Source organism: Salvelinus namaycush, chromosome 6, assembly GCF_016432855.1.
Source record: "Salvelinus namaycush isolate Seneca chromosome 6, SaNama_1.0, whole genome shotgun sequence".
Lineage (NCBI taxonomy): Eukaryota > Metazoa > Chordata > Actinopteri > Salmoniformes > Salmonidae > Salvelinus > Salvelinus namaycush.
In genome coordinates, this window is record NC_052312.1 from 698,226 (window position 1) to 720,981 (window position 22,756).

The 22,756-nt window shown below is 44.6% G+C and overlaps 1 protein-coding gene across 3 annotated transcripts; it reads right to left on the reverse strand.

Moving 5' to 3' along the window:
* Positions 1-6,974: 6,974 nt before the first annotated feature.
* Positions 6,975-21,421, reverse strand: LOC120049540 (L-rhamnose-binding lectin CSL1-like). Of its 3 annotated transcripts, XM_038995792.1 has the most exons (13): positions 21,227-21,415; positions 20,936-20,959; positions 20,750-20,812; positions 19,869-19,980; positions 18,342-18,457; positions 16,246-16,293; positions 16,022-16,157; positions 15,117-15,226; positions 8,424-8,468; positions 8,186-8,315; positions 7,939-8,045; positions 7,330-7,388; positions 6,986-7,223 (listed from the first exon to the last, which is right to left on the reverse strand). In XM_038995792.1, the coding sequence occupies exons 1-12, from the start codon at positions 21,255-21,257 to the stop codon at positions 7,375-7,377; spliced, it is 936 nt and encodes a 311-aa protein (XP_038851720.1). In that variant the 5' UTR covers positions 21,258-21,415; the 3' UTR covers positions 6,986-7,223; positions 7,330-7,374. The 3 variants fall into 3 exon arrangements, with proteins under 3 accessions (XP_038851721.1, XP_038851720.1, XP_038851722.1); XM_038995793.1 differs by lacking the exon at positions 8,186-8,315 and having other exon boundaries at positions 6,975-7,223; positions 21,227-21,421; XM_038995794.1 differs by lacking the exons at positions 20,750-20,812; positions 20,936-20,959; positions 21,227-21,415 and adding an exon at positions 20,142-20,157 and having other exon boundaries at positions 19,869-19,995.
* Positions 21,422-22,756: the final 1,335 nt, after the last annotated feature.

Consider the following 22,756-nt stretch of genomic DNA (forward strand, 5'->3'; position numbering starts at 1 on the left):
AAAACAATAAATGACGTAGACAGACCTGAACGACGAACTCACATGAAACACGAAGAACGCATGAACAGGAAAACTGACTACATAAAACGAACGAACAAACAAAACCGAAACAGTCCCATGTGGCGTAACATAACACAGACACAGGAGACAATCACCCACAAACAAACAGTGAGAACAACCTACCTTAATATGACTCTCAATCAGAGGAAACGTAAAACACCTGCCTCTAATTGAGAGCCATACCAGGCAACCCAAAACCAACATAGAAACAGAAAACATAGACTGCCCACCCAAAACTCACGCCCTGACCATCAAACACATACAAAACAACAGAAAACAGGTCAGGAACGTGACAGAACCCCCCCCTCAAGGTGCGAACTCCGGGCGCACCCCTAAAACTCAAGGGGAGGGTCTGGGTGGGCATCTGTCCGCGGTGGCGGCTCCGGTGGTGGACGAGGACACCACTCCACCACTGTCTTTGTCCCCCTCCTTAGCGTCCTTTGAGTGGCGACCCTCGCCCCCGACCATGGTCCAGGAACCTTCACTAAGGCCCCTCCTACATAGAGGAGACAGCTCAGGACAGAGAGGTAGCTCAGGACAGAGAGGTAGCTCAGGACAGAGAGGTAGCTCCGGACAGAGAGGTAGCTCAGGACAGAGAGGTAGCTCCGGACAGAGAGGTAGCTCCGGACAGAGAGGTAGCTTAGGACAGAGGGACAACTCTGTACTAATGGCAGCTCCGGACTGAGTGGCAGCTCCGGACTGGGTGGCAGCTCCGGACTGAGTGGCAGCTCCGGACTGAGTGGCAGCTCCGGACTGAGTGGCAGCTCCGGACTGAGTGGCAGCTCCGGACTGAGTGGCAGCTCCGGACTGAGTGGCAGCTCCGGACTGAGTGGCAGCTCATGACTGGAGGGCAGCTCATGACTGGAGGGCAGCTCATGACTGGAGGGCAGCTCATGACTGGAGGGCAGCTCATGACTGGAGGGCAGCTCATGACTGGAGGGCAGCTCATGACTGGAGGGCAGCTCATGACTGAAGGGCAGCTCATGACTGAAGGGCAGCTCATGACTGTAGGGCAGCTCATGACTGTAGGGCAGCTCATGACTGTAGGGCAGCTCATGACTGTAGGGCAGCTCTGGCAGCTCCTGACTGGCTGGCGGCTCTGGCAGCTCCTGACTGGCTGGCGGCTCTGGCAGCTCCTGACTGGCTGGCGGCTCTGGCAGCTCCTGACTGGCTGGCGGCTCTGGCAGCTCCTGACTGGCTGGCGGCTCTGGCAGCTCCTGACTGGCTGGCGGCTCTGGCAGCTCCTGACTGGCTGGCGGCTCTGGCAGCTCCTGACTGGCTGGCGGCTCTGGCAGCTCCTGACTGGCTGGCGGCTCTGGCAGCTCCTGACTGGCTGGCGGCTCTGGCAGCTCCTGACTGGCTGGCGGCTCTGGCAGCTCCTGACTGGCTGGCGGCTCTGGCAGCTCCTGACTGGCTGGCGGCTCTGGCGGCTCCTGACTGGCTGGCGGCTCTGGCGGCTCCTGACTGGCTGGCGGCTCTGGCGGCTCCTGACTGACGGACGGCTCTAATGGCTCGGGACAGACGGGCGGCTCTAATGGCTCGTGGCAGACGGATGGCTCAGAAGGCGCTGGGCAGACGGATGGCTCAGAAGGCGCTGGGCAGACGGATGGCTCAGAAGGCGCTGGGCAGACGGATGGCTCAGAAGGCGCTGGGCAGACGGATGGCTCAGACGGCGCTGGGCAGACAGATGGCTCAGACGGAGCTGGGCAGACAGGCAGTGCAGAAGGCGTTGGGCAGACGGCCGACTCTGCCCTGCTGAGGCGCACAGTAGGCCTGGTGCGTGGTGCCGGAACTGGAGGTACCGGGATGACGGCACGCACTTCAAGGCTAGTGCGGGGAGCAGGGACAGGGCACACTGACCTCTCGAAGCGCACTATAGGCCTGGTGCGTGGTACCGGAACTGGAGGTACCGGGCTGAGGGCACGCACCTCAGGGCGAGTGCGGGGAGAAGGAACAGTGCGTACAGGGCTCTGGAGACGCACAGGTGGCTTAGTGCGTGGTGCCGGAACTGGAGGCACTGGGCTGGAGACACGCACCATAGGGAGAGTGCGTGGAGGAGGAACAGGGCTCTGGAGACGCACTGGAAGCCTGGTGCGTGGTGTAGGCACTGGTGGTACTGAGCTGGGGCGGGAAGGTGGCGCCGGATATACCGGACCGTGTAGGCGTACTGGCTCCCTTGAGCACTGAACCTGCCCAACCTTACCTGGTTGTATGCTCCCCGTCGCCTGACCAATGCGGGGAGGTGGAATAACCCGCACCGGGCTATGTAGGCGAACCGGGGACACCATGCGTAAGGCTGGTGCCATGTAAGCCGGCCCAAGGAGACGTACTGGTGGCCAGATATGTAGGGCCGGCTTCATGACATCCGGCTCAACACTCAATCTAGCCCTACCAGTGCGGGGAGGTGGAATAACCCGCACCGGGCTATGCACACGTACAGGAGACACCGTGCGCTCTACTGCGTAACACGGTGTCTGCCCGTACTCTCGCTCTCCACGGTAAGCCCGGGAAGTGGGCGCAGGTCTCCTACCTGCCCTCGGCCCACTACATCTTAGCCCCCCCCCCCAAGAAATTTTTGGGTAGTACTCACGGGCTTTTCGGGCTTCCGTGCTAGACGGGTCCCCTCATAACGCCGGTTCCTCTCTCCGGTTTCCTCCGCTCTCCGAGCTGCCTCCAGCTGTTCCCATGGGAGGCGATCCTTTCCAGCCAGGATCTCCTCCCATGTGTAGCAACCCTTACCGTCCAAAACATCCTCCCATGTCCATTCCTCCTTCTTGCGCTGTCCGTTAACCCGCTGCTTGATCTGGGTTTGGTGGGTGATTCTGTAACGGGCTTCCTCCTTCTCTTCATCCGAAGAGGAGTAACAAGGATTAGACCAAAGTGCAGCGGGGTGTGAATTCATAATGTTTAATAAACAAAACAGGAAAACACGAACGAACACTTGAATAGTTACAAAACAATAAACGACGTAGACAGACCTGAACGACGAACTCACATGAAACACGAAGAACGCATGAACAGGAAAACTGACTACATAAAACGAACGAACAAACAAAACCGAAACAGTCCCATGTGGCGTAACATAACACAGACACAGGAGACAATCACCCACAAACAAACAGTGAGAACAACCTACCTTAATATGACTCTCAATCAGAGGAAACGTCAAACACCTGCCTCTAATTGAGAGCCATACCAGGCAACCCAAAACCAACATAGAAACAGAAAACATAGACTGCCCACCCAAAACTCACGCCCTGACCATCAAACACATACAAAACAACAGAAAACAGGCCAGGAACGTGACAATATACTGGGCACACTTCAGCGGTCACTGATTTCACACGCTGAAATAAAACGGAAATACCCGGGGAATTTCAATGTGGCACCAGAAAAAAATTGCTATTTTCCCTTGTTAGCTTTAGCACCTCGTGCCAGCTAACCCTCCTTTGTGCCTGAAAATGTAGCACTTAGGATTCCCTTGGTCAGGGAAAGGTTTTACTTATAACGTATTATGTTCAAACCATTTACGGCGTTTTCTGACGATGTTTTAACCGGAACACGCGGCAAACAACGAAATGCACCGTGGTCTCCTCGCGTGGAATCGCGAGAGAGAGAGATAATTTTCGCTGGTCAAGCTATATCTCCTGAATTTCGATCGGCTGGCTCTTTGTCCTCGCTCGAGAAATTAATAATGACCTGCCCTACCCGCGTCTAGAGGCGCGAGGCAGAAATAGCCCTGCGTTTGGCCAAACGCTCTATTTCTCAGATTTCTATAATTAGCTTTCTCAGCCTCATACAAGAAATGTATTCGCTTACATTACCCACTGACTACGTCAGAGAACAACGGGCGGGGAATCTCCGCGCACACACACCCAACAATGCTTGTCTATCACTCCAAAAATGTGTATAATAAATTTGGTATATTATGTAATCTGCTTTTCAATTTTATACAGGCTGAATCAAAATGAAAACCTCATTCTATCTTAGACTCCTCACAACGGGGCATCATTATGTTTATATTAACCCAGACGTGCGGCCTAGTTCCATAATCGTTCAAATCCTTTCCGGATCATCGAACAATGGTAAATTCTTAGATTACAGAGTATACTCTTGGCTAACAAGTTGAATCAGCAATACAAAATTGGGTTTAGTAAATAAATAATTAAATACCTAACTAATCACAAAGAATCACACATACACAATTAAATCATAACTTGATCACAAAGTGCCGTCATAAAGAAAAACGTCCCTAGCGGGCGGAACAGATATGACAGCTTGTTACACAAAGGGGAAAGGGCTGGATTTTAGTGAAAGAGCGGGAGACTGGAACAGAGGCGAAGCTGTGCTATCGTAAATACAGTATCTTATGCATTCTAAATTACCGCCCATTTGAAAAGGAAAATGCAATAAATATTTATTCTGAGCTGCGCTTCAGTAGGTTGGTGGTAGATGGAAGACCGTCTTGCCAAACCGAGTACTCTGTCCTTTGAAGAATGTCTCTGGTGGTCACTGGATACGTTGGAGTAGCGTCGATGTGTAGTAGACGGGATACTCTGACTGTCCTTCCTAACCTGCGTTTGTAGCAGCTGTTGCTAACTCAACGGCTAGGGGGTATCACTTCTGTAATGAATACGAGTTCAAAGTTCATACCATTCACAACCAAAGTCCATGCTGATGTTGGCTTAGTTCTGTAGTTATTATCTGAACCATTCTGACATCGGATCGTCATCCTAAATGTACCCGGAACAGGAAGTTATATTTTTGTCAATGGCTTTTATAGTGGAGGGAGAGGGGTGTGTCTGAAAAGTTTATAACCCATGTCTCTTCACAGGGGCGGGCCCCTGGTTGAGCAGAAGCCAAGCTTATGAAAACACAAATCTCTCATTTGGAAGCTAAAATTAAATTTAATCTCTTCACAAATAATTTCATATTCAAACATTTGAATTAAACAACAATTCCATGTGAATCAGATACCTCTGAGGTTTAGACTTTCCACAGTAGAGTTTATGTCATTCTATCATTGATGAGAATGTGTCAGAGGGCAACCAAACTGACATGATATACCTTAAGTACCACCGCATATGTTCAGTTGGTCGGATTACCAGAATATAGTTCATTCCACCCCACCTTCTGATGTCCCCAGAATCTCTATGTTAACCAAGGGGTTTTCTTATGTCACATCAGTAGGGAAGAGAAAAAGGGGGAAAGAGGTATTTATGACTGTCATAAACCTACCCCCACTGCCAACGTCATGACACAGTAAACAAATTGACAACCGACTTTCAGCATGCTTATAGAGAAGGACATTCAACAAGCACAGCACAGCACAAATGAATGATTGGCTGAGAGAAATTGATGATGCTGTTTATGACATTATCGATCATAGTCCGCTGATGGAAAAACGTACGTGTTATAGCTTTACATCCCCTGCTATATTGTGGATAAAGAGTTACCTGTCCAACAGAACACAGAGGGTGTTCTTTAATGGAAGCATCTCAAACATAATCCAGGTACAATCAGGAATTCCCCAGGGCAGCTGTCTAGGCCCATTACTTTTTTTCAATCTTTACTAAGGACATGCCACTGGCTTTGAGTAAAGCCAGCCTGTCTATGTATGCGGATGACTCAACACTATACACGTCAGCTACTACAGCACAGCAACTGAAATGACTGCAACACCTAACAAAGAGCTGCAGTTAGTTTCAGAGTGGGTGGCAAGGAATAAGTTAGTCCTAAATATTTCAAATCATTCACTAAACCTCAACTAAATCTTGTAGTAAATAATGTGGAAATTGAGCAAGTTGAGGTGACTAAACTGCTTGTAGTAACCCTGGATTGTAAACTGTCACGGTCAAAACATATTGATACAACAGTAGCTAAGATGGGGGAGAAGTCTGTCCATAATAAAGTGCTGCTCTACCTTAACAGCACTATCAACAAGTCTCTAGTTTTGTCGCAGGATGAACCAGACTTGTGGAGGTCTACAATTTTTTTTCTGAGGTCTTGCTGATTTCTTTTGATTTTCCCATGATGTCAAGCAAAGAGGCACTGAGTTTGAAGGTAGGCCTTGAAATACATCCACAGGTACACCTCCAATTGACTCAAATGATGTCAATTAGCCTATCAGAAGCTTCTAAAGCCATGACATCATTTTCTGGAATTTTCCAAGCTGGTTAAAGGCACAGTCAACTTAGTGTATGTAAACTTCTGACCGACTGGAATTGTGATTCAGTGAATTATAAGTGAAATAATCTGTCTGTAAACAATTGTTGGAACAATTATTTGTGTCATGCACAAATGTTACGCCCTGACCGTAGAGAGCTTTTTATGTCTCTATTTTGGTTTGGTCAGGGTGTGATTTGGGTGGGCATTCTATGTTTTATTTTCTATGTTTTGGCCGGGTATGGTTCTCAATCAGAGGCAGCTGTCTATCGTTGTCTCTGATTGAGAACCATACTTAGGTAGCTTTTTCCCACATGGTTTTTGTGGGTAGTTGTTTTCTGTTTTGTGTCTGCACCAGACAGAACTGTTTTCGTGGTCTAATTTTGGTTATTTTGTCTCAGTGTTCTGTTTTAATAAAAAAAGCATGAACACTTACCACGCTGCGCTTTGGTCCACACCTTCTTTCATACGACGACCGTGACAACAAATTTGTGGAGTGGTTGAAAAATGAGTTTTAATGACTCCAACCTAAGTGTATGTAGACTTCTGACTTCAACTGTATATATTTATTTTTATTCGCTAATCACACCTTTTTAGTAGCTAAGGCTATAATCACTTCCAGAGTATTGAAGTGTGTAATACCAATGAAAAGTGTCTATCTTGTGTAAATAGTCTTCCAGGCTAGAGTCAGGCACTACTAACATGGTAAAACATAAAGGAAAATGTTCTCTGTTTCAGAAGAAAAAGTCAATTTCTCAGCTGCCTCACATTCATTTTATTTTAAATGTAACATATTTGTTAACATCCAAATCATTAACATAAGTAGGGTTGTGTTCTCTAAAAACACTGGTCTGAACATGAGCTGGCTACACAACAACATACAGTCACTAGTTTGCACATTGACTTATTGATTGGTTGCTTAGTTGATTTATCAGTGATTCATCGTGTTTGATTATGGAGTAAATCCAGAGTAAAAAGGGCATCCAGTCGGAGTTCTTCTGTTGAATGAAAGAAAAAGACAAATAAAAAGATTCAGTCATGCGTTTATCACATCACTTAATGTGGGTTCATATGTAGACCAGCAGTAGAGGAGACAGGACTCACCGATGGAGGAGGACAGGAAGTGGCAGCAGCCGAGCCAGGCCATCATTACACTGTAGGGGCTGAGGTAGGTTACAGTCAGAGGGTGTGTCTCCATAGTCTACAGTGGCTACCTCTCTATTATCTCCATAGTCTAAAGCCTTCCTCCTCTCCACGTCTCCTCTCTTTCATCTCCCCCATCCTCTTCATCTCCTCCTCTGTATCATGTTAACAGTACAGTAACTTACTCTCCTCTCTACCATCTCAATAGTCTACAGTAGCTTCCTCATCTTCTCTCATCTCCTTCCTATTCTTGTTTCCTCATCTCCTCATCTCCTTCGTATTCTTGTTTCATCTCCCCATCTCCCTCTCCTCATCTCCTCTCCTGGTCTCCTCTCTTTACCTTCCCCTCCTTATCTCCTCATCTCCTTCCTCATCTCATCTTCTTCCACTCCTCATCTTCTCTTCTTCCTCTCCTGGTTTCCTCTTTCCTCACCTTCCCCTCCTCTCCTCCTCTCCATCCTCCTCTTCTCTTTCCTTTCCTCATCTAATCCCCTTACTCATCTCCTCCCCTCCCCTTCCCTCCTCTCTTCTCCTTATTCTGCACTTAGCTGATAGCTGTTTTGTACTTACAGCCTCCCAGACAGGTGTAGGAAACCTCCAGGTATTTGTAGGTTCCGTAGCAGGGGTCCCCGAAGACCGGATCAAGCCCCACAGTGCACTGACTCTTTCCCTCACACCTGCAGAGTTACACATTTATAACACAGTTGTAACACACATGCACACACAGGGGGGATATTTGTATACCACTTTTCAACACCACTGACATCCCCAAACCAGAGAGGAGAGATGGGGAGATGGATAGAGAGGGAGAGTGTACCATTGTTTGACAACGTCCAGGGTTTTGGGTTGCAGACAGTTCTGGTTGCTGAGCTCGTGGCGTCCAGCAGAACAGGTAGAGCCGTCTCTACGGCCGTAGTTAGCATGAAACACATTTATCACACCCTTACCTACACACACACACACACACAATCATTGAATTGCACCCTTACCTACACAGGAGGAGGGCTGAGGGGGGTGTTAGGTGAGGGTGTTTGTGGGTGTAATCGTGTGCTCACCACAGTCCAGGGAGCTGGTTGAGCCTTCGCAGGTGATACTGGTCTCTGAAAACACAAAGCACACACAGAACATCAGCCCTGCTGCTGAGACACAACATCAGCCCTGCTGCTAAGACACAACATCAGCCCTGCTGCTAAGACACAACATCAGCCCTGCTGCTAAGACACAACATCAGCCCTGCTGCTGAGACAGAACATCAGCCCTGCTGCTAAGACACAACATCAGCCCTGCTGCTAAGACACAACATCAGCCCTGCTGCTGAGACACAACATCAGCCCTGCTGCTGAGACACAACATCAGCCCTGCTGCTAAGACACAACATCAGCCCTGCTGCTAAGACACAACATCAGCCCTGCTGCTAAGACACAACATCAGCCCTGCTGCTGAGACACAACATCAGCCCTGCTGCTGAGACAGAACATCAGCCCTGCTGCTGAGACACAACATCAGCCCTGCTGCTGAGACACAACATCAGCCCTGCTGCTAAGACACAACATCAGCCCTGTTGCTGAGACACAACATCAGCCCTGCTGCTGAGACACAACATCAGCCCTGCTGCTAAGACACAACATCAGCCCTGCTGCTGAGACACAACATCAGCCCTGCTGCTAAGACACAACATCAGCCCTGCTGCTGAGACACAACATCAGCCCTGCTGCTGAGACACAACATCAGCCCTGCTGCTGAGACACAACATCAGCCCTGCTGCTGAGACACAACATCAGCCCTGCTGCTGAGACACAACATCAGCCCTGCTGCTGAGACACAACATCAGCCCTGCTGCTGAGACACAACATCAGCCCTGCTGCTGAGACACAACATCAGCCCTGCTGCTGAGACACAACATCAGCCCTGCTGCTGAGACACAACATCAGCCCTGCTGCTGAGACACAACATCAGCCCTGCTGCTGAGACACAACATCAGCCCTGCTGCTGAGACACAACATCAGCCCTGCTGCTAAGACACAACATCAGCCCTGCTGCTGAGACACAACATCAGCCCTGCTGCTGAGACAGAACATCAGCCCTGCTGCTAAGACACAACATCAGCCCTGCTGCTAAGACACAACATCAGCCCTGCTGCTAAGACACAACATCAGCCCTGCTGCTGAGACACAACATCAGCCCTGCTGCTAAGACACAACATCAGCCCTGCTGCTAAGACACAACATCAGCCCTGCTGCTGAGACACAACATCAGCCCTGCTGCTGAGACACAACATCAGCCCTGCTGCTAAGACACAACATCAGCCCTGCTGCTGAGACACAACATCAGCCCTGCTGCTAAGACACAACATCAGCCCTGCTGCTGAGACACAACATCAGCCCTGCTGCTAAGACACAACATCAGCCCTGCTGCTAAGACACAACATCAGCCCTGCTGCTGAGACACAACATCAGCCCTGCTGCTGAGACACAACATCAGCCCTGCTGCTGAGACACAACATCAGCCCTGCTGCTAAGACACAACATCAGCCCTGCTGCTGAGACAGAACATCAGCCCTGCTGCTGAGACACAACATCAGCCCTGCTGCTAAGACACAACATCAGCCCTGCTGCTGAGACAGAACATCAGCCCTGCTGCTGAGACACAACATCAGCCCTGCTGCTGAGACACAACATCAGCCCTGCTGCTGAGACACAACATCAGCCCTGCTGCTAAGACACAACATCAGCCCTGCTGCTGAGATAATGGGGGGTAAGGAAAAGGATGAAGAGCAAGAAAGGGAGGGTGGGAGGAGCAATCAAAGAAAGGTGGGAGGAGTAATCAAAGAGAGATGGGAGGAGTAATCAAAGAGAGGTGGGAGGAGTAATCAAAGAGAGGTGGGAGGAGTAATCAAAGAGAGGTGGGAGGAGTAATCAAAGAGAGGTGGGAGGAGTAATCAAAGAGAGGTGGGAGGAGTAATCAAAGAGAGATGGGAGGAGTAATCAAAGAGAGGTGGGAGGAGTAATCAAAGAGAGGTGGGAGGAGTAATCAAAGAGAGGTGGGAGGAGTAATCAAAGAGAGGTGGGATATAATATCTATTGTTTACAGGAAACCCATTCGACAGTTTTAGATGAAGTTTTGTGGAAAAAGAACTGGGGGGGCGAAATATATTTCTCCCATGGGCAAAGAAATTCAAAAGGGGTGATGGTTTTAATTAATAATAACTTTGATCCAAATGTGCAACTTGTCCAAACAGATCCTCAAGGTAGATGGATTATTTTAAATATGTTATTGGACAATAAACATATATGGCTTATTAACCTATACGGTCCGAATAATGATGATCCAAGCTTCTTTGACAATATATATAAGAATGTATCAACTCTACAAGCAACACTAGACTCTATTATTATAGTGGGAGATTTTAATACGGTCTTAAATACCTCTATGGACCGGAAAGGAAATCACACTACAAACTATCACCCTCAGGCACTTAAGGAAATCAGGAATGTCATGGATATATTGGAATTAGTGGATATATGGAGACTTAAATACCCTGACCTAGTGAGATATACATGGCGGAGGCTTAATCAAGCTAGTCGCCTTGACTACTTTCTTATATCATTCTCTCTGGCACCAAAAGTTAAAAAGTGTTTGATAGGGGACAGAATGCGGTCGGACCATCACATAATTGGCATATATATTACTCTTACAGAATTTCCACGTGGGCGAGGATATTGGAAATTTAATCAAAGCCTACTAGATGATAAATTGTTTAGAACTAGGACAGAAGAATTTATAACTGACTTTTTTAGACATAACATAGGTACAGCAGATCCCCATATTGTATGGGACACTTTTAAGTGTGCCTTTAGAGGCCATGCAATTCAGTACTCATCTATAAAACAAAAGCAATTTAGATCAAAAGAGTCCATATTAACAAAGGAAATTGAAGGACTAACAGTACAGTTAGATAACAATAAAAACGGTACCATAGAGGCACAGAATAAGTTAGAGGAAAAACAAAAAGAAATGGAGGAACTTATTCAAGAAAGATCCAGTGTAATATATTATAAAAATAAAGCGAACTGGATGGAATATGGGGAAAAATGCACCAAATTCTTTTTCAATCTTCAATATAGAAATGCTACCAAAAAAAACGTATTAAAACTTGTTACAAATGATGGAGTCACGCATGATTCACCAAATGATATTTTGAAAGAGGAAGTAAAGTACTTTAAGAATATGTTTTCGTTTCAGGCTCCTCCATCTCCACTAACTGAAACTAATTGTATGGATTTTTTCCCTAATAATAATGTAAAATTAACATCTGTACAGAAAGACTCATGTAAAGGCCTAATTACAGAGGAGGAACTACTTGAGGCAATTGGGGCCTTTAAGGATGGGAAAACTCCAGGACTGGATGGCATACCAGTGGAAGTATACATTTTTTTTTTTTATATACTCAAAGGACCATTATTAGCTTGTTTTAACCACTCCTATATAAATGATAGATTATCAGACACGCAACAAGAAGGTGTGATATCATTATTACTGAAACAGGACCCAAGTGGTATATATAAAGATCCAGTCCATTTAAAAAATTGGAGACCTCTTACACTTCAGTGTTGTGATGCAAAAATCCTAGCAAAATGCTTGGCGCATAGAATAAAAAAAGTTTTGTCAGATATTATTCATCCTAATCAGACAGGTTTTTTACATGGACGATACATTGGAGATAATATAAGGCAAGTACTGGAAACAATAGAACACTATGAAATATCCGGGACACCAGGCCTGGTTTTCATAGCTGATTTTGAAAAGGCTTTTGATAAAGTACGACTGGAGTTTATATATAAATGCCTAGAATATTTCAATTTTGGGGAATCTCTTATAAAATGGGTTAAAATTATGTATAGTAACCCTAGGTGTAAAATAGTAAATAATGGCTACATCTCAGAAAGTTTTAAACTATCTAGAGGAGTAAAACAAGGTTGTCCACTATCGGCATATCTATTTATTATTGCCATCGAAATGTTAGCTGTTAAAATTAGATCAAACATTAATATTAAGGGATTAGAAATCCAGGGCCTAAAAACTAAGGTGTCATTGTACGCTGATGATTCATGTTTTCTTTTAAAATCACAACTAGAGTCTCTCCACGGCCTCTTAGAGGATCTAGATACATTTGCTATCCTCTCTGGATTAAAACCAAATTATGATAAATGTACCATATTACGTATTGGATCACTAAAAAATACACATTTTACATTGCCATGTAGTTTACCAATTAAATGGTCTGACGGAGATGTGGACATACTCGGTATACAAATCCCAAAAGAAAGAAATGATCTCACTCCAATAAATTTTTATAGAAAGTTAGCAAAAATAGATAAGATCTTGCTACCATGGAAAGGAAAATACCTGTCTATTTGTGGGAAAATCACCCTGATTAACTCTTTAATCATATCACAGTTTACCTATTTGCTTATGGTTTTGCCTATACCTAGTGACCTGCTTTTTAAATTATATGAACAAAAAATATTCAATTTTATTTGGAACGGCAAGCCAGATAAAATTAAAAGGGCCTATTTATATAACGAATATGAATTCGGAGGGCAGAAATTATTAAATATTAAAGCATTAGACCTCTCACTAAAGGCATCAGTCATACAAAAGTTATACTTAAATCCAAACTGGTTCTCTAGTAGATTGGTACGAATGTCTCATCCTATGTTCAAGAAGGGCCTTTTTCCCTTTATTCAGATTACACCTGCTCACTTTCGGTTGTTTGAAAAGGAAATAATCTCCAAAATATCTTTATTTTTTAAACAAGCCTTAGAAAGTTGGTTGCAATTTCAGTTTAATCCACCTGAAAGGACGGAACAAATAGTACAACAAATATTGTGGTTAAATTCAAATATAGTAATTGATAAAAAAACTGTATTTATTGAAGAAATGTTTAAAAAAGGTATAATTTTTGTGAATGATATCATAAATAGGACTGGTGGAGTAATGTCACACATGCAGCTAACACAGACATATGGAAATGTCTGCTCTACCCAAAATTACAACCAATTAATTGCAGCATTACCACAAAAATGGAAGAGGCAAGTAGAAGGGGAAAAAAGTAAGGAACTTGTATGTCGGCCCTATATTAAAGAACATAAATGGTTAAAGAAAAGTGTGATAAATAAAAACATATACCAATTTAATTTAAGGACCAAAAAACTGACAGCTGTGCCATATAAATTGCAAAATAGTTGGGAAGAGATTTTCGATGTACCCATTCCATGGCACATGGTTTATGAATTGATACGCAAAACAACGCCGGATTCAAAACTTCGAATTTTTCAATTTAAATTATTGTACAAAATTCTTGCAACTAATAGAATGTTATATATATGGGGGATACAATCTTCCCAGCTCTGCAGATTCTGCTGTGAGGAGGCAGAGTCATTAGATCATTTATTTTGGTATTGTCCGTATGTAGCTCGTTTTTGGTCACAGGTCCAGGAATGGTTGAAGAATTGCAACATTTGCGTAGAACTAACGCTACAGATAGCAATACTGGGGGATTTGAAAAGCCATAGTCAATCAATCAATAATATAATAATTATTTTAGCAAAAATGTTTATTTTTAATTTACAATCCGTGGAAGCTATGAGAATAGGAAGATTCAAATCTTTTGTGAAGCATCACAGCACAGTTGAAAAATATATGGCAAATAAAAATCCGAAATGGATGATGTTGGAAGATAGATGGGAAGGGTTGAGTGGAGCTGAAGGGTGGGACTAATAACAAGATAAACAATGTAGGGCATACGGGATCTGTGAAATGTGTATAGGTGCGGAGCCTTTGTGAAATAGCACAGTTACAAGTGGAAATCAAACTGGATGGACAACAGAAATAGAGGAAGGACTAAGAACAAACAAGAGAGAACTATTATAAAGTAGACTGTGTCTGTAAAATGTGTATAAGATGTATAAATTGAAGGTAAAAACAGAAATGTTTATCAGTTTACTCCAATTGGGGGATCGGTGGTAGGGTTTGCGGGGAATAATAATAAAGGTATACTCTTTAAAAAAGTATGTATGTCTATATAGGTATGTGTATGTATATAGGTGTATATGTATGCATACGTGTATGGATATATATATTTACCCCAAAAAATATGGGGGATTGGAAATGATGCAGACAATTACATTGGAAGCAACATTCTTTCCGCAATATTAAGCTGATCCACCCCTAAAAAGAGGATTTTTTTTTTTTTTTTTAAACAAATATAAAAATAAAAAAAAATATAAAAATAATAAAAATAATAAAAATAAATAAATAAAAGAGAGGTGGGAGGAGTAATCAAAGAGAGGTGGGAGGAGTAATCAAAGAGAGGTGGGAGGAGTAATCAAAGAGAGGTGGGAGGAGTAATCAAAGAGAGGTGGGAGGAGTAATCAAAGAGAGGTGGGAGGAGTAATCAAAGAGAGGTGGGAGGAGTAATCAAAGAGAGGTGGGAGGGAAGGAGAGATTGTGACAACACAGTGTGGGGCTCCATTCATGAAAAAGTCTTGACTACTTTGTATCATGCACAAGCACATTTCAATTGACTAGTTGTTCACTTGACACCACACACAGGTTGTTGTCCATTGTTCAAGTACGTTACAGGTGTCAGAAGTGGAATGGCAGTGGACAACAACCTGTGTGGGGTATCAAGTGAACGACAAGCCCATTGGACAGGAGAGGGAGAGCGCCAGAGGGAGAATACTGACTAGCAGGCAGGCAGATGTAGGTGACGTCCAGATATTTGTAGGTTCCAAAACAAGGGTCTGAGATTTGATTCACTCCCATGTTCACCTCACACATCTGCTTCCCGTCACACCTGGTACAACCACAGAGCAACACCAGTAGAACCATAACAAAGCCACAACACAACTCCAACATAACCTGTAAAAACGGATATCTGGAGCTTGTCTGAGTGGTTGGCCTCCGAGCCCTCTGAGCCCCTGTACTTGATGCTGATTTGATCAACAAGCTCTCACAGTCTCACTGCAAAATTAGATGTTTGTCTCCAAACGTCAAATTTTGAAGTTGCTTTAAATGGAAGCCTACTTGATGGTAATAGCGTTGCCCCCTAGTGGCGATGTGGCCTAAGTTAAGGGTTTAGGCATATCAGGGTTTAGAGACATAAACAACTCTAAGATTAACTTCAGGCATTCATTCTGATTGGTTACATTAAGGTTAAAAACAGAAAAATGACTACACTGTTAAGTTTTGCGATGTATTAAGACTTGATAACTAAATGAGGATGGATGGTGCTGTGGCCTGAACAGCAGCAGTCTGTCATATAGACCTGGGTTCTAGCTCCAGGTACTTGTTTTGTTCGCACCCTAGTGGACGGATTTGACGGAGCCTCCTGACCTCCTGAGAACGTTCAAAAATGTCAAATTCCAACTTGGATCTGGAGGGATCTACCTGGATTTCACTTATATCTGGAGGGATCTACCTGGATTTTACATGGATCTGGAGGGATCTCCCTGGATTTGACTTGGCTCTGCACACTATAGGGGGGGGGGGGGGGGGGGGTGTGTGTGTGTGTGCGTGTGTGCGTGTGTGTGCGTGTGTGTGCGTGTGTGTGCGTGTGTGTGTGTGTGTTTGTGTGTCTGTGTGTTTGTACCTCTGTGACCAGAGTGCCAGAGTTCCTTCTTGGGAACACTTTGTGTTAGTCAGCTGACTCTGAGGTCGTCCCTGACTGCAGGTCTGGCTGTCTGTGCGTCCATACAGTGCTTTCTGGAGAAAGACCACCCCGTCTCCTATGAGAGAGAGAGAAGAGGGAGCATGAGAGACTCACGAGTCAACTCAACTAAGTAACCGATTGACACACAGTGTGTTGTTCCTTACCACATTCCAAATGCACCACACCGGCACCCTCACAGGTAGTCACCTTCTCTGTGGACGACAAAAATCTGATTGATACAAACACATCACACATACATCATATAGAGAAAAGGATTCAGCAATTTCCTGCGTGTGTGTGTGTGAGAGTGTGTGTGTGAGCATGTATGTACAGTTGAAGTCGGAAGTTTACGTACACTTAGGTTGGAGTCATTAAAACTAGTTTTTCAACCACTCCACAAATTTCTTGTTAACAAACTATAGTTTTGGCAAGTCGGTTAGGACATCTACTTTGTGCATGACAAGTAATTTTTCCAACAATTGTTTACAGACAGATTATTTCACTTATAATTCACTGTATCACAATTCCAGTGGGTCAGAAGTTTACATACACTAAGTTGACTGTGCCTTTAAACAGCTTGGAAAATTCCAGAAAATGATATCATGGCTTTAGAAGCTTCTGATAGGCTAATTGACATCATTTGAGTCAATTGGAGGTGTACCTGTGGATGTATTTCAAGGCCTACCTTCAAACTCAGTGCCTCTTTGCTTGACATCATGGGAAAATCAAAAGACATCAGCCAAGACCTCAGAAAAAATTGTAGACCTCCACAAGTCTGGTTCATCCTTGGGAGCAATTTCCAAACGCCTGAAGGTACCGCGTTCATCTGTACAAACAATAGTATGCAAGTATAAGCACCATGGGATCACGCAGCTGTCATACCGCTCAGGAAGGAGACGCGTTCTGTCTCCTAGAGATGAACGTACTTTGGTTCGAAAAGTGCAAATCAATCCCAAAACAACAGCAAAGGACCTTGTGAAGATGCTGGAGGAAACAGGTACAAAAGTATCTATATCCACAGTAAAACGAGTCCTATATCGACATAACCTGAAATGCCGCTCAGTAGGGAAGAAGCCACTGCTCCAAAACCGCCATAAAAAAAGCCAGACTACAGATTGCAACTGCACATGGGGACAAAGATCATACTTTTTAGAGAAATGTCCTCTGGTCTGATGAAACAAAAATGGGGAGGCTTGCAAGCCGAAGAACACCATCCCAACCGTGAAACACGGGGATGGTAGCAACATGTTGTGGGGGTGCTTTGCTGCAGGAGGGACTGGTGCACTTCACAAAATAGATGGCATCATGAGGGAGGAAAATTATGTGGATATATTGAAGCAACATCTCAAGACATAAGTCAGGACGTTAAAGCTTGGTCGCAAATGGGTCTTCCAAATGGACAATGACCCCAAGCATACTTCCAAAGTTGTGGCAAAATGGCTTATGTACAACAAAGTCAAGGTATTGGAGTGGCCATCACAAAGCCCTGACCTCAATCCTATAGAAAATGTGTTGGCAGAACTGAAAAAGCATGTGCGAGCAAGGAGGCCTACAAACCTGACTCAGTTACACCAGCTCTGTTAAGAGGAATGGGCCAAAATTCACCCAACATATTGTGGGAAGCTTGTGGAAGGCTACCCGAAACATTTGACCCAAGTTAAACAATTTAAAGGCAATGCTACCAAATACTAATTGAGTGTATGTAAACTTCTGACCCACTGGGAATGTGACGAAATAAATAAAAGCTGAAATAAATCATTCTCTCTACTATTATTCTGACATTTCCCATTCTTAAAATAAAGTGGCGATCCTAACTGACCTAAAACAGGGAATTTTTACTAGGATTAAATGTCAGGAATTGTGAAAAACTGAGTTTAAATGTATTTGGCTCAGGTGTATGTAAACTTCCGGCTTCAACTGTATGTGTGTGTGAGTGTGTGTGTGTGAGTGTGTATGTCTGTGTGTGTGTGTGTGTGTGTGTGTGTGTGTGAGTGTGTATGTCTGTGTGTGTGAGTGTGTATGTCTGTGTGTGTGAGTGTGTATGTCTGTGTGTGTGTGTGTGTGTGTGTGAGTCTGTCTGTCTGTCTGTCTGTCTGTCTGTCTGTCTGTCTGTCTGTCTGTCTGTCTGTCTGTCTGTCTGTCTGTGTCTGTCTGTCTGTCTGTCTGTGTCTGTCTGTGTCTGTCTGTGTGTCTGTGTGTCTGTGTCTGTGTGTGTGTGTGTGTGTCTGTGTGTGTGTGTGTGTGTGTGTAGGTTACTCACTGCTCTCCAGGCAGCCATAGGTAACGTCCAGGAAGATATTATTCTGGTATGCGGAGTTACAGAGGTCACACACACTGCCGGAGGTCGCCACATCACACTTCCCATTTCCATCACACCTGGATGATTAGTAGTAATGTCACACACCTAAAACACCACGGACACTGTCCTTACTTAGGTTTTTAAAAAACATGATGTTATTTCTCTCCATTTCCCCTCTCTGTGCTGTCAGTGTTATGACCACTTCCTGTTTCAGGGCAGCTCAGTTTTGCTGTGAAGCTGTTCTTGATAAGATTCCCATCTGTCTGAACTAATACAGGGAGTGGTTACATACAGGGCATTCGGAAGGGATTCAGACCCCTTGACTTTTTCCACATTTTGTTACGCTTCGGCCTTATTCTAATGTATTAAATTGTATTTTGTCTCCTTTAATCTACACACAATACCCCATAATGACAAAGCAAAACAGATTTTTCATATTTTTTCAAATTTATAAGGAGAAAATCACGGAAATATCACATTTACATAAGTATTCAGGCCCTTTACTCAGTACTTTGTTGAAGCACCTTTGGCAGTGATTACAGCCTCGTATTTTTGGGTATGACGCTACAAGCTTGGCACATCTGTATTTGGGGAGTTTCTCACATTCTTCCCTGCAGATCCTCTCAAGCTCTGTCAGGTTGGATGGGGAGTGTCGCTGCACAGCTATTTTCAGGTCTCTCCAGAGATGTTCGATGGGGTTCAAGTCCAGGCTCTTGCTGGGCCACCCAAGGACATTCAGAGAGTTGTCCCAAAGCCACTCCTGCATTGTCTTGGCTTTGTGCTTAGAGTCGTTGTCCTGTTGGAAGGTGAACCTTCGCCCCAGCTCTGGAGCAGGTTTTCATCAAGGATCTCTCTGTACTTTGCTACATTCATCTTTCCCTCGATCATGACTAGTCTCCCAGTCCCTGCCTCTGAAAAACATCCCCACAGCATGTTGCTGCCACCACCATGCTTCACTGTAGGGATGATGCTCGGCATTCAGGCCAAAGAGTTCAATCTAGGTTTCATCAGACCAGAGAATTGTGTTTCTCATGGTCTGAGAGTATCTAAACATTATTTTAATATCTCCAAAGCAATTTTTTCTCTGAGCCACTGGCTACTTTTTTCTATATCAACACACCTGCTGGTAACTCTGAACTGGTTAGGATAGCTCATGATGTCTCCTCAGTATCTGTCGACTACGTAGGAATCTTATGACTAAAGAGGTTTCATGCATAGCTTTTATTTCTACCCATAAGAGTAGGAGGATATTGTATCTATTCTCAGCACTTACGACACATTTTCTACTCTGAGACGCTTTGTGGATATGGCCCGATTACTGTCAAATTGCTGGAAACATGCCAACAGGACACTGAAGTTGGGAAATAAACGATGTTGTAAGCAGAACATTGCAAACATTATAGACTCAGTGAGCTTGCTATTGACTGAAGTTGTGTACTTTCCGTGTACTTTCCGTGTGTGTGTGTGCACATGCGTGTGTGTACATACCTCTTAGACACACCGTTGAAGGCCTCTGTATCGGAGCAGGCTTTAGGGCTCTCGTTTGATGACTTCTCAATAGTGCTGAATTTGACCCCATACACTATGATCACACCGTCATCTACACACACACACACACACACACACACACACACACACACACACACACACACACACACACACACACACACACACACACACACACACACACACACACACACACACACACACACACACACACACACACACACACACACACACACACACACACACACACACACATAGTGGGTTTAACACTTGCTAAACCATATGAGGCCAGTTTCCTCAACTAAAAAGAACATTATCTCCATTGAAAGTGCTTTTTAGTCCAGGACTTTTGTGTCCGGGAAACTGCCCTGTAAAAGAAACTCAGTGCACAGGTGTAGATATACTAGGAGCTGAAGGTTCTGATGGAAAACTGGAGTTACTTTACCACACTGGAGTTACTTTACCGCACTGGAGTTACTTTACCGCACTGGAGTTACTTTACCGCACTGGAGTTACTTTACCGCACTGGTGTTACTTTACCGCACTGGAGTTACTTTACCGCACTGGAGTTACTTTACCGCACTGGAGTTACTTTACCGCACTGGAGTTACTTTACCGCACTGGAGTTACTTTACCGCACTGGAGTTACTTTACCGCACTGGAGTTACTTTACCGCACTGGTGTTACTTTACCGCACTGGAGTTACTTTACCGCACTGGAGTTACTTTACCGCACTGGAGTTACTTTACCGCACTGGTGTTACTTTACCGCACTGGAGTTACTTTACCGCACTGGAGTTACTTTACCGCACTGGAGTTACTTTACCGCACTGGAGTTACTTTACCACACTGGAGTTACTTTACCACACTGGAGGCTGGGATCACCACACGTCAGGAACCTGTGTCGAATCTCTGACATTCCATAACCTGGAACAGGAAAAAATAATAATAATAAAAATAAAAATAAATTATTCTCTGACACCTCGATGAGTGTTTTCAGCCTCGAGCTACACATAGCATCCGTAATCACTGTAAGATGATTCGACTTACCCAGAAAGAGGCTGGCCTGCAGCGCTGGAAGAACAGACAAGAGAATATACTCTTTATAAATGTCTCCTTTTGCTGATAAAAATACGACATACACAACACATAGGAGGAGCAGCGCCCCCTGGAGCAGCACCCCCAGGAGCAGCACCCCCAGGAGCAGCACCCCCTGGAGCAGCACCCCCAGGAGCAGCGCCCCTGGAGCAGCACCCCCTGGAGCAGCACCCCCTGGAGCACGTTAGAGAAGAGAGGAAAAAGATGAAAAAACGAAGAGAAATTAGAAGAGTAGAGACTTACCGGCGATTAAAATTGATTGTCCAAGGAGCATTCTGTCTACTTTATCAGGGATCTCTATAGGAGAGACAGCTTCTGAGTGTCTGACTGTATTGAATGGCTTTGCCCACGTAGTGAGATACGAATAACAGTTGAACACATGAGCTATTACTGGAACATATTCCCTCTTTACTCTGTTGACCAATCCCCCACACACACATAAACACACACCTTCAGTCAATATAGCGTGAGCATGAAAGAAAGTACAAATGAATATAAAACAGGCGGGTCTAATCCTGGATGCCGATTGGTTGAAAGAGTATGTCAGATGTTATCTATTTCACAACTACCCACGGCTGTACCCCAATCCAAATACCTATTTACTGTTCTATCTGAGGAATCACTGTGCATCCACTGTCCCATCAGCCCAGCCATTCATAAATATAATCTCCACTGTCCCATCAGCCCAGCCATTCATAAATATAATCTCCACTGTCCCATCAGCCCAGCCATTCATTAATATAATCTCTACTGTCCCATCAGCCCAGCCATTCATAAATATAATCTCCACTGTCCCATCAGACCAGCCATTCATTAATATAATCTCTACTGTCCCATCAGCCCAGCCATTCATAAATATAATCTCTACTGTCCCATCAGCCCAGCCATTCATAAATATAATCTCTACTGTCCCATCAGCCCAGCCATTCATTAATATAATCTCCACTGTCCCATCAGCCCAGCCATTCATAAATATAATCTCTACTGTCCCATCAACCCAGCCATTCATTAATATAATCTCCACTGTCCCATCAGCCCAGCCATTCATAAATATAATCTCTACTGTCCCATCAGCCCAGCCATTCATAAATATAATCTCCACTGTCCCATCAGCCCAGCCATTCATTAATATAATCTCCACTGTCCCATCAGCCCAGCCATTCATAAATATAATCTCTACTGTCCCATCAGCCCAGCCATTCATAAATATAATCTCCACTGTCCCATCAGCCCAGCCATTCATAAATATAATCTCCACTGTCCCATCAGCCCAGCCAGGCATTAATATAATCTCCACTGTCCCATCAGCCCAGCCAGGCATAAATATAATCTCTCTGTCACGTTCCTGACCTGTTTTCCTTTGTTTTGTATTTATTTTAGTTGGTCAGGGCGTGAGTTGGGTGGGTTTGTCTATGGTTGATTTTCTATGTTGGGATTTTTGTGTTCGGCCTGGTATGATTCTCAATCAGAGGCAGCTGTCAATCGTTGTCCCTGATTGAGAATCATACTTAGGCAGCCTGGGTTTCACGTGTGTTTTGTGGGTGTTTGTTTCCGTGTTTGTGTTTTTCACCACACGGTACTGTATCGGTTTTCTGCTCTTCGTTTATTTGTTTTTGTATTTTCAGTGTTCAGTTTCGTTTTATTAAATCATCATGAGCACTAACCACTCCGCGTATTGGTCCGATCCTTCTCGCCTCTCCTCGTCCGAGGAGGAGGAATATGACAGCCGTTACAATCTCCTGTCCCATCAGCCCAGCCAGGCATTTCATAAAT